Below are 13,317 nucleotides of genomic sequence, written 5' to 3' on the forward strand. Positions count from 1 at the left end.
AACATATTTATTTTTGTCCATAATATGTCATTTACTTGTATTTGTATAGCACTTTTCTGGTTTTACTGGCCATACAGGACCAATCAAAGCTTTCACGCTTCTGGGTCGTTTGACCCAGCATTTTCTGTTTCTGGTGTTTTTGTATTATTCTGTATTATGGTTAAGGTTCTGATTCCTTAGTTGTGCTGATTATTATTATTATTATTATTATTATTTTTGTAATCCTCATGTTAGGGTAGGTTTAGTTCAGTGTCTTGTCTGTGCCTGCCGTGTTTCCTGTGTTAATTTGAAAGTCCGTGTCTCATGTCAGTGTGTGTAGTTTTGCTTTCTTTTTAAATGTAGTGATATGATTATTGCTTTGGTATGCATTTCTGAGCCACGAAACTGATTAAAATAATGATCTGTCTGAGTTCTGATGTTATTCTACATTTCTTGTCTAATTTAGATATAACCATGATTTTGGAGAAGTGAAGAGGGAGAAACAAATGGATCAGGTGAGCTTTTTTAACGCTAATAAACAACTAATAGCAGTATTTCTGTGCTAGAGGACATTGCAGGATTTATGTAGTGTTCAAGCTTCTGTTATAATTTCCTCTAGTTCTAGATTTGTATTTAATCCTTTTGAACATCCTTTTACTCATGCAGTGGTTTCCTGTGGACAGGGCACTGCATGGTGAAGTTCATCTTAAGCTCCAGTGGTTTTCCCTTCAGACTGACACCAGCCTGCTGAAGGAGGTACAGCAGCTTAGTGTTTCTTTGATGTCACTAACATCAGGATTTTATTATTCATCTTTTAACTGCCGCTGTAGGTAGCTCAGTGTCCAGCTGCTATGTAACTCACGTTCATTCTCTCTCCCAACTCTTCCTTCCAGTCCACGGACAACTTTGCCTGTGCTGTGCTTGCAGTGTACCTGCAGAGTGCCACAGATCTACCAGTAAGTATCTTCTAATAGGGAGTATTAGAAAATACTGACGTAAGTCAGTGATGCAAATGTGCTCAGCTGTATTTTTGTACTGCTCTACAAAAAGATGGCCGTGAGTCTCGAGAAAAGTAGTTTCACTTTATTATCTTCTAATTTTATAAGAATATTTGGCACCAAAGTACAGTATTAGAGCGCTTTATATTTAACTGAGTGTTGCGCCACTGAAAAACAGTAAAAGTGTGTTTATTTGAAATTAAAATTTGACATGGGTATATAAAAAATTCAAGCTTTGTTTTACTCATTAAAAATAACAGAGTGTTATATATTTTACTTCTCGGCAGCGAGCACATAAACATCTAACTTTCTGTGTGATTGCACATATTGTTGTTAAAACCAGCCCACTGGTCATAATGGAGATATTTTTTCATCTGATATCAGATAAAACTGGCGTCAGTTCTGAGAATGCATTTTGTAATTTAATTTCTGCTGCACTAAAAAAGAAAAATAAATCACATAAATTTGTTGTTAATGAAAAATTTAGATATTGGGGGGGTTAAATTTATTTTCTTTCTACTATAAAATTGTCCAAAAATGTAACTCTCTTGAACAATATTTCAACTTTGCTTTCGAGTTTGTGGCTCATAACCAAGGGCAGTCCTTATCTTTCATTGGTACTTAGCTTTTCTTTTTTGTGTCCTAGAGTTGATGATGCTTTTGAATGTTGATGTCTCAGTTTGATCAGGAGCTTTGTGTTATCACTCCAAGTGCTCTTGTGTCTGTGAAAGCTGGCCTTTCCCGTTTGTCTGGCAAATGCCTCTGATTTTACGTAGCTGTGTTAGTGACAGCTGGTCTTCCTCCTGAGCAATGTTCAGGTTACGTTTGCTAGCATAAAGAAGAATGCAGAAAGTGAACATAGTCGGGAACTTTTGAGGAAATTAGAACTATTAAATCTTTTTTTAAATCAGACACACACTGACACATTACCAAGGTTGCTATACTCACAGATCTTTTTATAGTTACATGGTATTATGTGTGAATCCATTCATCTTGTTATTTAGGCACTGGCAGGCAAGGAGCATGTTTTCACAGAGACCAGCTAAACATTTCTCAGTTCTGTTGCCTTCAGAAGCATTGCCTCTGACTGCCCTCTGGTGGCCATAGTGTGACAACGCAATAACACAGTGAAGTGTGATGGAGCATTGTCCTGCATGAAAATCATGTTTTTCTTGAAGGATGCAGACTTCTTCCTGTACCACTGCTTGAAGAAGGTGTCTTCCAGAAACTGGCAGTAGGACTGGGAGTTGAGCTTGACTCCATCCTCAACCCGAAAAGGCCCACAAGCTCATCTTTGATGATACCAGCCCAAACCAGTACTCCACCTCCACCTTGCTGGCGTCTGAGTCGGACTGGAGCTCTCTGCCCTTTACCAATCCAGCCACGGGCCCATCCATCTGGCCCATCAAGACTCACTCTCATTTCATCAGTCCATAAAACCTTAGAAAAACCAGTCGTGAGATATTTCTTGGCCCAGTCTTGACGTTTCAGCTTGTGTGTCTTGTTCAGTGGTGGTCGTCTTTCAGCCTTTCTTACCTTGGCCATGTCTCTGAGTATTGCACACCTTGTGCTTTTGGGCACTCCAGTGATGTTGCAGCTCTGAAATATGGCCAAACTGGTGGCAAGTGGCATCTTGGCAGCTGCACGCTTGACTTTTCTCAGTTCATGGGCAGTTATTTTGCGCCTTGGTTTTTCCACACGCTTCTTGCGACCCTGTTGACTATTTTGAATGAAACGCTTGATTGTTCGATGATCACGCTTCAGAAGCTTTGCAATTTTGAGACTGCTGCATCCCTCTGCAAGATATCTCACTATTTTTGACTTTTCTGAGCCTGTCAAGTCCTTCTTTTGACCCATTTTGCCAAAGGAAAGGACGTTGCCTAATAATTATGCACACCTGATATAGGGTGTTGATGTCATTAGACCACACCCCTTCTCATTACAGAGATGCACATCACCTAATATGCTTAATTGGTAGTAGGCTTTCGAGCCTATACAGCTTGGAGTAAGACAACATGCATGAAGAGGATGATGTGGACAAAATACTCATTTGCCTAATAATTCTGCACTCCCTGTATGTGCAAGGGTTTATTTCTGGTTTAAATGTTGACAGTGGCTCACAGAAACACAGACTCAGCTAACAGTAGTTGTAAACTAGAACAGATGTTCTCACTGCCTCACTGGTTTGCTTTTATTTCAGCTCACAAAGAGAACCACCTGTCCCAACTCCTTTGTGGAAATGTCCATTGACGACGACGTTGTTAAAAGCGAGGTAGGTATTGCTAATACGCCATTTCCACCTTTAAGTGCATATGTCCTTTCTTCGATTATTTTTCTTCTGTAAAAATTTAAAACACTGGTCAGTTCATCTGCTTCAGAGATTGCAGTTACATCCACACATCACAGTGACCGTCTCGCTTAACTAGTACTCTCTTTCCACAGGTTGCGTATGCATCTAAAGATCCAGTTTGGGAAAAGGGTTTCACCTTCTTTGTGCATAATGTCAGTGCACAGGAGCTCATTGTTCAGGTTTGTCATTTACTCCGTACTGTTTGTAAAATAATGTAAAATAAATAGTTTAAAACCTTTAATTTAATAACCTAATTAGAAAAGTGATAGCATGTTCTCACATTTTTTCCAGTTTTTAATCAGAAATGTTCTTCTGTAAACCAATCATTCAAACCTTGATTTCTCCAGTGTGTTGCCAATGTTGCAACACCATATTCCATCTGATCTCTTCATAAGTTTAATCTAATCTTTGTTTTTTCATATTTTCTTTGTTCATGTGGTTCAGGTCAAAGAGCCTGAGAAGAAGAATCTAGTCTGTGTTCTCAGCTTGCCCCTCAGTCACCTGCTCAGAACCTCCAACCTGACTCTAGACCAGCGCTTCATGCTGGAGCGCTCTGGAGCAAACAGCCAGATCAAACTGAGGGCCACTCTCAGGGTGGGCATGAAAGGCTAAAGATCTCTTAGGTTTCCCTGTTTTATTTATTTTAGTTGTTGTTTTTGTTCCCCCCCGCCCCCATTGTGTTATTCACTTGTACTGCCAATACAATTCCTCATCAGCTCTGATGTAAATCTCACACAGATTCTTAATTTGGAAGAGCCTCCATCCCAGACTATCTTCAGTCCTCCTCCACAAGGCAAACAACAACAGGCCAGAAAATCAGGGTACAGCTCAGTCTCCAATCCCTCCAATGCTCCACCCTCCTCTCACACAGCTTCCTCCAACAATATCCCTGCTGCCTCTACTCCGAACCTGGAGGGAGCATCACCAAGCAAAGGCTATTTGGCTCAAGGCTGTGGCTCCTCCCAGGCGCCTGAAAACAGGAAGCAATCATCTTCATCAATAAACTTGCGTCGGTTCGACTCCCACAGCCTGCTGTTAGAGAACGTTATTGATTCATCGCGATTCGACCTGTCAGATGGAGCCTCCTATCCAGAGTGAGAATTGTTCTCTGTGTGTCCATTTCTGTCCTCTAACGCTGACTTTTAATATTTTTACAGATATAATGAACTAAGCAAGATGCTGCATTCTCAAAAGAACTGAAAGAAAGAAAAGGTGACATTCATATATTTATTTTTACCTCTAAAGGGCCATTAGGAATCATCTGGGTTCATTTGGAGAGATTGCGTTGTCTGTACAATATGCAGCCATGAGGAACAAACTCATGGTCTTTGTTAACAATTGCAGGTATGTCACAGCGATCAAGCAGCACCAGTTATGATTTGCATTTTTAGTGTGATGACATTAAACTCTTTTTCTAATAAGCACCATATGTTGAAATAATATATATATACACCTAGGTCCAGGATATTGAAAATATGTCATATAATATGTTTGCAGTAGCTGGTATAAGTCATAAACAGGCTTAATTTAAGAATATTAAGATATTCATTATTTTTGTTTTAAATTATCTGAGCTCAACACATCAGATGAGAAAAAGGCAACAATTAGAAATTGTAAATTGCACATATAATATACAGTTTTCTTTTAAAATCCTCTGTCACGCAGGAATTTATTCCCTTGCAGTGAGAACGGCACAGACTCTTACGTCCGCCTGTATCTCCTTCCTGTCCAAAGCTTGAAGCATCGCAAGAGGACCGGTGTCAAGAAGAGGGCGATCAATCCCATTTTCAAAGAAAAGTGAGCGTAATAAACTAATTCTACATATCCCGTTTGTTTTTTAAAAAACGAAGAGCTGGGAGTTTTAAAGTTTGTGCACAGTGTTACTTTCTTTTACTTTTCTGACAATCATCTTTTGTCACAGGTTTCAGTTCGATGTGACACTCAGGGAAGCACAAACTAGGAAGTTGTATGTGTCTGTGAAAAGTAACAAGATGTTGGTCTCCAGAGAAAGAAAGGGCATTGGCTTGGTATGTTATGCTACGTCAGGGTAAACGGCATTGATACCTTAAAAATAATAAAACTATACACTGAGGAATATTCCTATTTGTAAATAAACATTTTTATAGTAATTAGAGTGATATATGCTTCTGATAAAAATAATCTTAATTTTTAAAAACATATTAAGAAATAATCAGTATTGGTGTCATTAAAATTGTAAGAAATATATTACTATCTAATATAAACAACTCATTTTTTCTGATACAAGCTTTAAAAAGCAGTTTAATCTATTTGTTATCTATCTATCTATACATACATATGAGTGTCAGTATGAAGCATCTTATAAGGGGCAATACTTCCTTGTTTCTGGGTTTTCACTAAAATAACCACTTTCAGCACCAAATACAAACTGGTGCTGGTTTCTTTGTTTCTTTGTTGATTGCAAGTCATGGACTCTAATGTAAAACCGTGTGTGGGTGATTATTTGTTTTTAGATATAGTCACGTGAGTATTTCACACCTGTTTCTCTAAAGGTATGAGCTCACTCTGCTTGGGCTGAAGAAATCCATCTAGCAAGTGGATCTGAGAAAAGCTTTGCAACTTAAAAATCACCTCATCAGCCACTGCAGGGGAAACTGCCGACATGATGCTTGAAGAGTTTCATTCTCCTTTATGGATTTTTTTTTTTTTTCCGAAAGTAGCACTTCCTTGAGATTGAGAGTCTATAATACGATTCTAATGGTATTTGATTCAGGAAATTGTTCTGTACTCATTTTAGTTGATCTCAATACAGCCCTTCATACCATTGACTATGGTATGTTACTTAATAGGCTTGAGGTTTCGGCTGGTATCTCTGGCTTGGTGTTAGACTTGTTTTCCTCTGATTTTTCAGACAGGACTTTCTCTGTTTAGGGTAAACAACTCTAACATTGCTTCTCTAACCTGTGAGGTTCCACAAGGTTCAGTCCCCGGTCTCTTACTACTATATCACTACATCCTTCCTTTAGCTGCCATCGTTCAACCTTTCCATTTCTTATTTATTTATGCTGACATTCAGCTGTTTTTGTCTTTTAAGCCTTACCGGCTCAAGGGGCTATCCACCTAGTTCAATGTCTATCCCAGCAATTGATTTGTTTTGAATTTCAACAAGACTGAGGCCATGATTGTAGCTCCTCCTGAACTACACTGAAAAACCAGTCAAGTGATTGCTTCCTTTTGCTCGTCCAGCATTCATAATTTTGGTATAGTATTTGTTTCTTCTTTAGGCTTTAACTTTTATATAAAATCTATTTCACATTTCTGTTTCTTTCATTTAGGTGTATAGTCTCCTCAGCTGATTCATGCAAACCGTAAAGTTCTTTTTTACTGACTTAGTTAAATCATCTATTTTTCACATCCAAGATTTACAAAACTGTGCAGTCAGACTGCTGATGTGTTTTACGTGTTTTATGTGTGAAATTCACATTCTTGCACAGAGATCACTAAGTGAACAAGGGCTAGACTATTTATCTAAGCTTGTTTTTACTCCTTCGAGCCTTCGATCACAGATTCTGAATTTAATAACTGTTCCTTGTTAGCGACTGAAGGGGGGGGGGGGGTATTGCTATTTATGTTAACTGATTTATTGCGACTTTTATTTTATTCTCTTTGAACTTGCTTTTGTATTATTGTTAACAGTGTTTTTTTTTTAATCTTCTGATTTATTTTTATTGTAATTCTTCCTCATTTTCATTTATTTGAATGCACAGAACTTTGTGCCTATTTGTCTGTGAAAACAGGTGTATTAATAAACATTATTTAATCAAACAAAGCTCAGTTCCTTACTACTGAAGAAAGGTAATGAAATGTTAACGAGATGCTGTACAGCTGGCTGGGTGAAAACCCTCACTCCCAGTCATTCCCATAACGGCATCTAGACCAGCTGTCTTTCCATTCTCCATCCTCTTCACTTCCTCCTTACCAATCCTCTGCATTTCCTGATTCACTAACTGTCATCCCCTCTCTCTCCTTTTGTTCCTTAAAGTTCCTTTCATCTTATCAACACACTCGCACGCATATTAGTACATTACCATCTCTGCCCTTACACCATAACCTGCTGCACATCCTTTCCAGCTCAATCTTGAAAGCTTAAGTGAAACTGGGACCGTTGTGGGGGGGCCACACAAACCACACGGAATTTGATTCTGCTCAATATATTTTCTCTTATAAACTGCTACTGGTAAGAGTAGATGTTTACAAGTGGGTAATAAAAATGTGAAACATGCATAGTGAAAATGCCAGAATTAATCAGCATTGCCAAAAACAACTATGAAGAAAATGTGCACTGACACAAACAAGAGAAAAAGAATACATTGAAAAAGAGTAGAACACAAACCAACAAACAAACATTTGTACATATTTGTAGAGTTTGCATTCAATTAAAACTGGGTGTGAGTTTCGTGTGGTTAAACCCACTGCGTGGATATGGGGATCTACATTATGTGGTTAGATGAGTCATCATTAAATAATAATAATATCAGTAATAATATTAAAAATATTGGTAATAATAACAATATAAGTAATAATACCACCGCCAGTACTATTTGTACCACTACTGATAGTAATGATAATACTAAGAAAAAGACAACAAAAAAAATCAAATGAAGCTAAATAAAGATATTAATGAAAACATGAATTGTGATAAAAGAAAGATGAGAATTGGTAACAAAAAATATATAAGTTTCCTTTTTGTTAATTACGTCATCTGCTATTTCTCCGTTCCTTTTTTTCTTGTCCATGGAGAGAAATGCGGTCTGTTTGGGACTTAAACGAGCGCAATAAAGTTAAACTTCATCACTGAGGAATTTTAAGATCCAAAGAGAACCGACACCTTATAAGCACATCTCCGTGTGCGTGGAAAGTCCTGACTTGAAGCGCACTACTAACACAGTAGGTGCCAGTAAGGAATCAAAAGTGCAACAACGTGCGTGTGATTGTGCGCTCGTGCCCTGATGACGTTACTGTGTAGTTACAACATCAACAATATGGTTCGAGGTGTTTTGGCACTGACTTACACAGCACCTCCCGGTGCAGAATAGGCATACAGCGTGGAAATCTAAGTTCCAGGTCTGGATTTATTTCCGTCATTTTATCCTGCATATTTATTTTTGTTTAAAAAAAAACACGGAGAAGGTTTAGGACTACTATGAGCGCGAGGTAAGTGCGGAGGACTGGTTTGTCTACTTTTCAAATGAAAATGAAATGAAATACACAGAAAGTTGTTCGCCCTCTGATCATACAATAAGTGCGTTTTCTGAACCAGGTCCTCAGACCGTGTCTGACCCGATGGCACAGAAACCGTCCGAAAGCATGCAGTGCACGGACAGGCTGAGCTCCTCGACTGTTAACCACGTAATAATAGAGTTCGTGATGTACTGCGGGAGAGCGGTGTTCATCTGCTACCCTGTGTATCTGTTAGGCTATCTGGGCATCAACATCAGCTGGGTATTGCTGTGCGTGTTTATGCTCACCTACTGGAAGAAAAATCGCCAATGGAAAGTCGCCCGGATCACATCAGCCATCGACTTAGTGGACAATGAAAAACGCGCGATCAAAACCGAGCTGAGAAGTGCCTTACCGATGGCATCCTGGGTATGTTCTGTTTTTCTGTTACAGCCTAAACTTCTGAGGGAGGTTTTTAATCACCACACCTCTTCGTCTTCCACCAACGCCGTCATGCATGACACTGTGACACGTCAACTTTTAACTTTAATGTCCAAAAGTTGATTCTGTTCATCTGGACGAAGCGTTTTGTGGGAGAAACGTTTCACTTGGATGAGTGACGAAACGTTTCTCCCACAAAACGCTTCGTCCAGATGAACAGAATCAACTTTTGGAGATTGACTTACCTGGATGATTGAGCATGCATCAAGATTTCAACTTTAATGCTTTTCCCCCAAAGGTGCAATTCTCTGATGTAGAGAAGGTTCACTGGCTTAACAAGGTACAGTATTCAAACATTTTTCACATGTTAAGAGTGATATTATCTATTAAGTCCTTTTTTTAAACAGGTTCTCTCGGTGAGATTGAAATCTCTTTTTCAAGAAAGATACCAAGACTAAAAACAGGTGCAAGAGTAGTTGCAGATGCACAAATACAACAATTTAAAATTTTCACATTATGCACTGTGATACGCAGAATTTAATTCAAATTAATTCAATTCAATTTTATTTATACAGCGTCATATCACAACAACAGTCACCTCAAGGTGCTTTATATTGTTAATTAGACCCTACAATAATGCATACAGACAACATATGACTCACTGAGCAAGCACTTTGGAAACAGTGTGAAGGAAAAACTCCCATTAGAGACCTTAAGGTGGATATAGATGCACTCATAAAACAATAGCACCATAATCAAGTGGAGACAAAATTGTGGGTTGTGCAATGATCTTGTAGCTTATGAATGAGATATAAAAAAGAAACTATATAAAAACCAGATCTTCATCTTTTTTCTTTTTTTTTTTTTGTAGAAAAGTCTCTTTATCATCCAGCCAGAGTCTCAAGTATCTATAACAATCAACTGTTTCAGCTTTACAACCATAAAAGGTTTGAATATGGACTGTAGGGTGATTCAGTAAGAAGGAGTAGATGCTACAGTCCCTGATAATGCACTGCTTTAGATGGAGAGACTCTTGAGGGATGGCTGTTATGAGGAAAGGCAGCCCAGAAACTTTGTCAGCAGCGCGCATCGTTGTGTGCCTTTTACCCAGGCTAATCTGACATTTTCCTTCCTTGGTTAGGTTTAAGGATTAGAGATCTGATCTAGCTTATGATTTTAAAATTTAGGACAAATTGGATTCATTGGGTATTTCGGCCATCATCACTAGACACCCTCATCCAAGGAGGCCCTGCCAGGGTTGATCAGGCCCTGGAGTGTGTCACTGGTTTATGTTAACTTGTTATTTCTCTTCTTCTTTCTTCTGTTTAGTTTCTCACAGTTTATTTTCTATCTATTCACTGCAACTGAGAAATAATACTTACCTCTTTAGCATTTATGGAGCCTAACTTCTTGAAAGGGATAGAAAATGCGATAGAGAGAAGTAAGACAAAAACAGGGGGCGCCTGATCTGGCGTCCCACACCTCCCTGCCGGATCGGGCTGTACTGGATACCTTTAGGTGACCTCATTAAGATCAAGTAGAATCCCGCCCATATTTGTAATGTTTTGTTCTTTTGATGCATTTTTAGGCTAATTTATGACAATTGTCATCTTTATTTTGACACAAACATTGGAAGAAAGATGGAAAATGTGGGAGAGAGAACATGTAGGCACACTGCAGCCATTCCAACAGTGGATCTGCTGCTTATGCCATATGGAACCTAACAACATGCACCAAATAATGATTTTTAAAAGATTTAAAGAAAAATCTGTTAGTTTCATATAAATGCAAAATTATGGCATGTTAAAAATCAGTCAAAAAGAAAAAAAAATGGAGTCATTGTTGATTAGTTTATTCAACAGTCTAGTTAGACCTAACCAGAACTTGGCACCACTTATTTTTAAAATGTACTGTGCTGCATGTAATGAGAGTCAGAACTGCTTTACTTGTCCCATATTTGGGGGGTGTGAAGTGGTAGCACCATGACTCCTGGTTTGAACCTTCTGTTGTTCTATGTGGCGTTTACATGCTCACCCTGTTCCATGCATGTTCAGTTAATTGGTGATTTAATTGGCACTGAAAGTATGTCCAAATAAGCCCACATCAAATATCATAAAATCTGGTATCCAATACATCAGTTAGTCTGTAAATATTGAATCAGCTACACTTAGGTCCATTAAATCTTGGACAATGATAAGTTTTACTACTGTAACTTGCACTCTCCACTTTCTGCTGTGACACAACAAATTTCCTACGTATGGGACTAATAAAGGTTTCTCTTCTCTTCTCTTCTTTTTTAAAAAATAATTTTTCGTCTGTATTTCGCAATAGTGGATTTGAAATCAAACAGTCAATATATGATAGAAGTGCTGACTTCCAGCTTTACTTTAAAGTATAGTATTTTCAGCTCACCTTGCAGATGAGTTTGTGCAGTGATGAGGTGTCTGTCATCTGTCCTTCCATCCACAATTCCCAGGAATCATTCCTACCAGATTACTGATCAGAGTTTATGATCACCTAATGAACTTATGGGAGTTCCTAAAACATGCTGATGCATGTGAATAAGGACTTTATGAGACTAAAACAAAACAAAAAAAAAAACCTTTCAGAGAAAGAGAGAGACAGAAAGAGCAAAAACCTGCAGCCAAATTAACAATCTGGTATATTCTTACCAAGATTCAATGCCCTAGCCAGCTCAGCAACACCAAAAGCAAAAAAAGACCACAGAAGACAACTAAAGTGCATTATAACACAATTGTTTCCATGGTTAAGAAAAACTTCACTGCATCTAACCAGGCCAAGAACACTCTTAAAGAGGTAGATCTATCATTCACAGAGCAAAAAATCAAATGGACAATTACCCAAAGTATAGTGTAAGAGTTTCGCAGGGCAATAATGGATATTCTTCAATGGCCAAGTCAGTTACCTGTGCTCAACCCAACACAGCATTCTGAATGCAGTGACACAGACAAGCAGCAACTTGTTTTTTGGAATGTATGTGGTATTTGTTTTCAGGCAGAAACAAAACAAAAGTTCTCCTCATACAGGAAATGTTATAGATTTTAATTGTACCCAGGTCCCTATTCATGGACATAATTGACACAAAAAGAAAGAGTTCATATAGAAACAAATGATTTTCTTTGTACAACTCCTTTTTTACTTTGTTAAACAGAAAAAACAAGCTCCTTATAGAAGAAAAAACAGGACAAAAATTGGAATGTGATATTGAAGGAAAAGTTAAAAAACTAACAGACAGACACATAACAAACCCAAGCCAACAACCATGGGGAGAATTACAGAATATTTTATGTAAGAACACAACCTAGAAATAACAATTTCAAAGAAAATAATAAATCAAGCAAATTCCTAGCAAATCAACTCCAGTGTAACAAAGGAAAGTCACTCACAGTCAGACATTCAGCTGGGCAATACACACAACAGGACATTAATAATACCTTTTATAGTCCATCCATTCGCTTCCGCTTATCCTTTTCAGGGTTGCAGGCAGCACTGGAGCCTATCCCAGCTGTCATAGGGCGGGAGGCGGCGTACGCCCCTGGACAGGTCGTCAGTCTGTCGCAGGACTAACACACAGAGAGAGACAACCATTTGCATTCACACCTATGGGCAATATAGATTAATCAATTAACCTATCCCCACAAACTGCATGTCTTTGGACGATGGGAAGAAGCCAGAGTACCCGGAGGGAACCCACGCAAACATGGGGAGAACATGCAAACTCCACACAGAATGACCCCAGCCTGATGGAGGAACTGAACTCAGGACCTTCTTGCTGTGCGGCAACAGTGGTATCCACCCTGCCACTGTGCTGCCAGATAACTTTTATGCCTTTATATACCTTTTGTAGCTATTACTGTGATTTCTATTCTGGTGAAAATAAACACAATCCAGAAGATATTCGGTTATTCCTCTATAACACGAACTGGTTAAGGCCCTGCTGATCTAGAGTACACAAAACCTACACCTTGATGCAAAGCATGAGGACAGAAGGTCAAAGTCAGAGATAGATTAGCTGAAAGCAACACGGAGACTGCAGGAAGTGCAAACTATATTAAATAATTACTAACAAAAACATTTTACAACTAAGTTGTAATTTTAGAAAGCTAAACAAAGCATCTGATACATTAAGCCTTTTAGTGTTAATCTCAGTTAACGTTGTGAGTAAATTTCAGTTTGCTATTCTGAATCAAGTGTTCACATGTTTTTTTGGTCATGTGTTGTCAGGTGTTGAAGCAGGCGTGGCCTTTTTTTGGGACGTACATGGAGAAGCTACTTAGAGAAAACATCCAGCAGTCCATCAGGTTCTCCAGTCCTTCACTGAAAACTTTT

The 13,317-nt window shown here is 38.5% G+C and overlaps 2 protein-coding genes across 2 annotated transcripts in view; both read left to right on the forward strand.

Annotated features, from left to right (window-relative positions):
• The window catches only part of LOC102293661 (extended synaptotagmin-3), an 11,441-nt gene extending 5,949 nt beyond the window's left edge, over positions 1-5,492 (forward strand). Inside the window, exons 9-18 of the mRNA XM_042222482.1 lie at positions 446-494; positions 646-735; positions 873-935; positions 3,178-3,249; positions 3,420-3,506; positions 3,772-3,921; positions 4,066-4,421; positions 4,573-4,671; positions 4,993-5,124; positions 5,249-5,492. Coding sequence (XP_042078416.1) covers positions 446-494; positions 646-735; positions 873-935; positions 3,178-3,249; positions 3,420-3,506; positions 3,772-3,921; positions 4,066-4,421; positions 4,573-4,671; positions 4,993-5,124; positions 5,249-5,378 — 1,228 coding nt within the window. The 3' untranslated portion in view covers positions 5,379-5,492. The remainder of the gene's footprint in view (positions 1-445; positions 495-645; positions 736-872; positions 936-3,177; positions 3,250-3,419; positions 3,507-3,771; positions 3,922-4,065; positions 4,422-4,572; positions 4,672-4,992; positions 5,125-5,248) is intronic.
• A 2,673-nt stretch (positions 5,493-8,165) lies between these two features.
• esyt3 (extended synaptotagmin-like protein 3) overlaps positions 8,166-13,317 on the forward strand; it is a gene marked incomplete in the record, with an annotated part of 17,287 nt that continues 12,135 nt past the window's right edge. Inside the window, 4 exon segments of the mRNA XM_014334701.2 lie at positions 8,166-8,520; positions 8,627-8,955; positions 9,266-9,307; positions 13,213-13,317. Of these exon segments, the coding sequence (XP_014190187.1) occupies positions 8,650-8,955; positions 9,266-9,307; positions 13,213-13,317 (453 nt within the window).

Source organism: Haplochromis burtoni, unplaced genomic scaffold (assembly GCF_018398535.1).
Source record: "Haplochromis burtoni strain Fernald_Lab_line unplaced genomic scaffold, NCSU_Asbu1 Contig_87, whole genome shotgun sequence".
NCBI classification, from domain to species: domain Eukaryota; kingdom Metazoa; phylum Chordata; class Actinopteri; order Cichliformes; family Cichlidae; genus Haplochromis; species Haplochromis burtoni.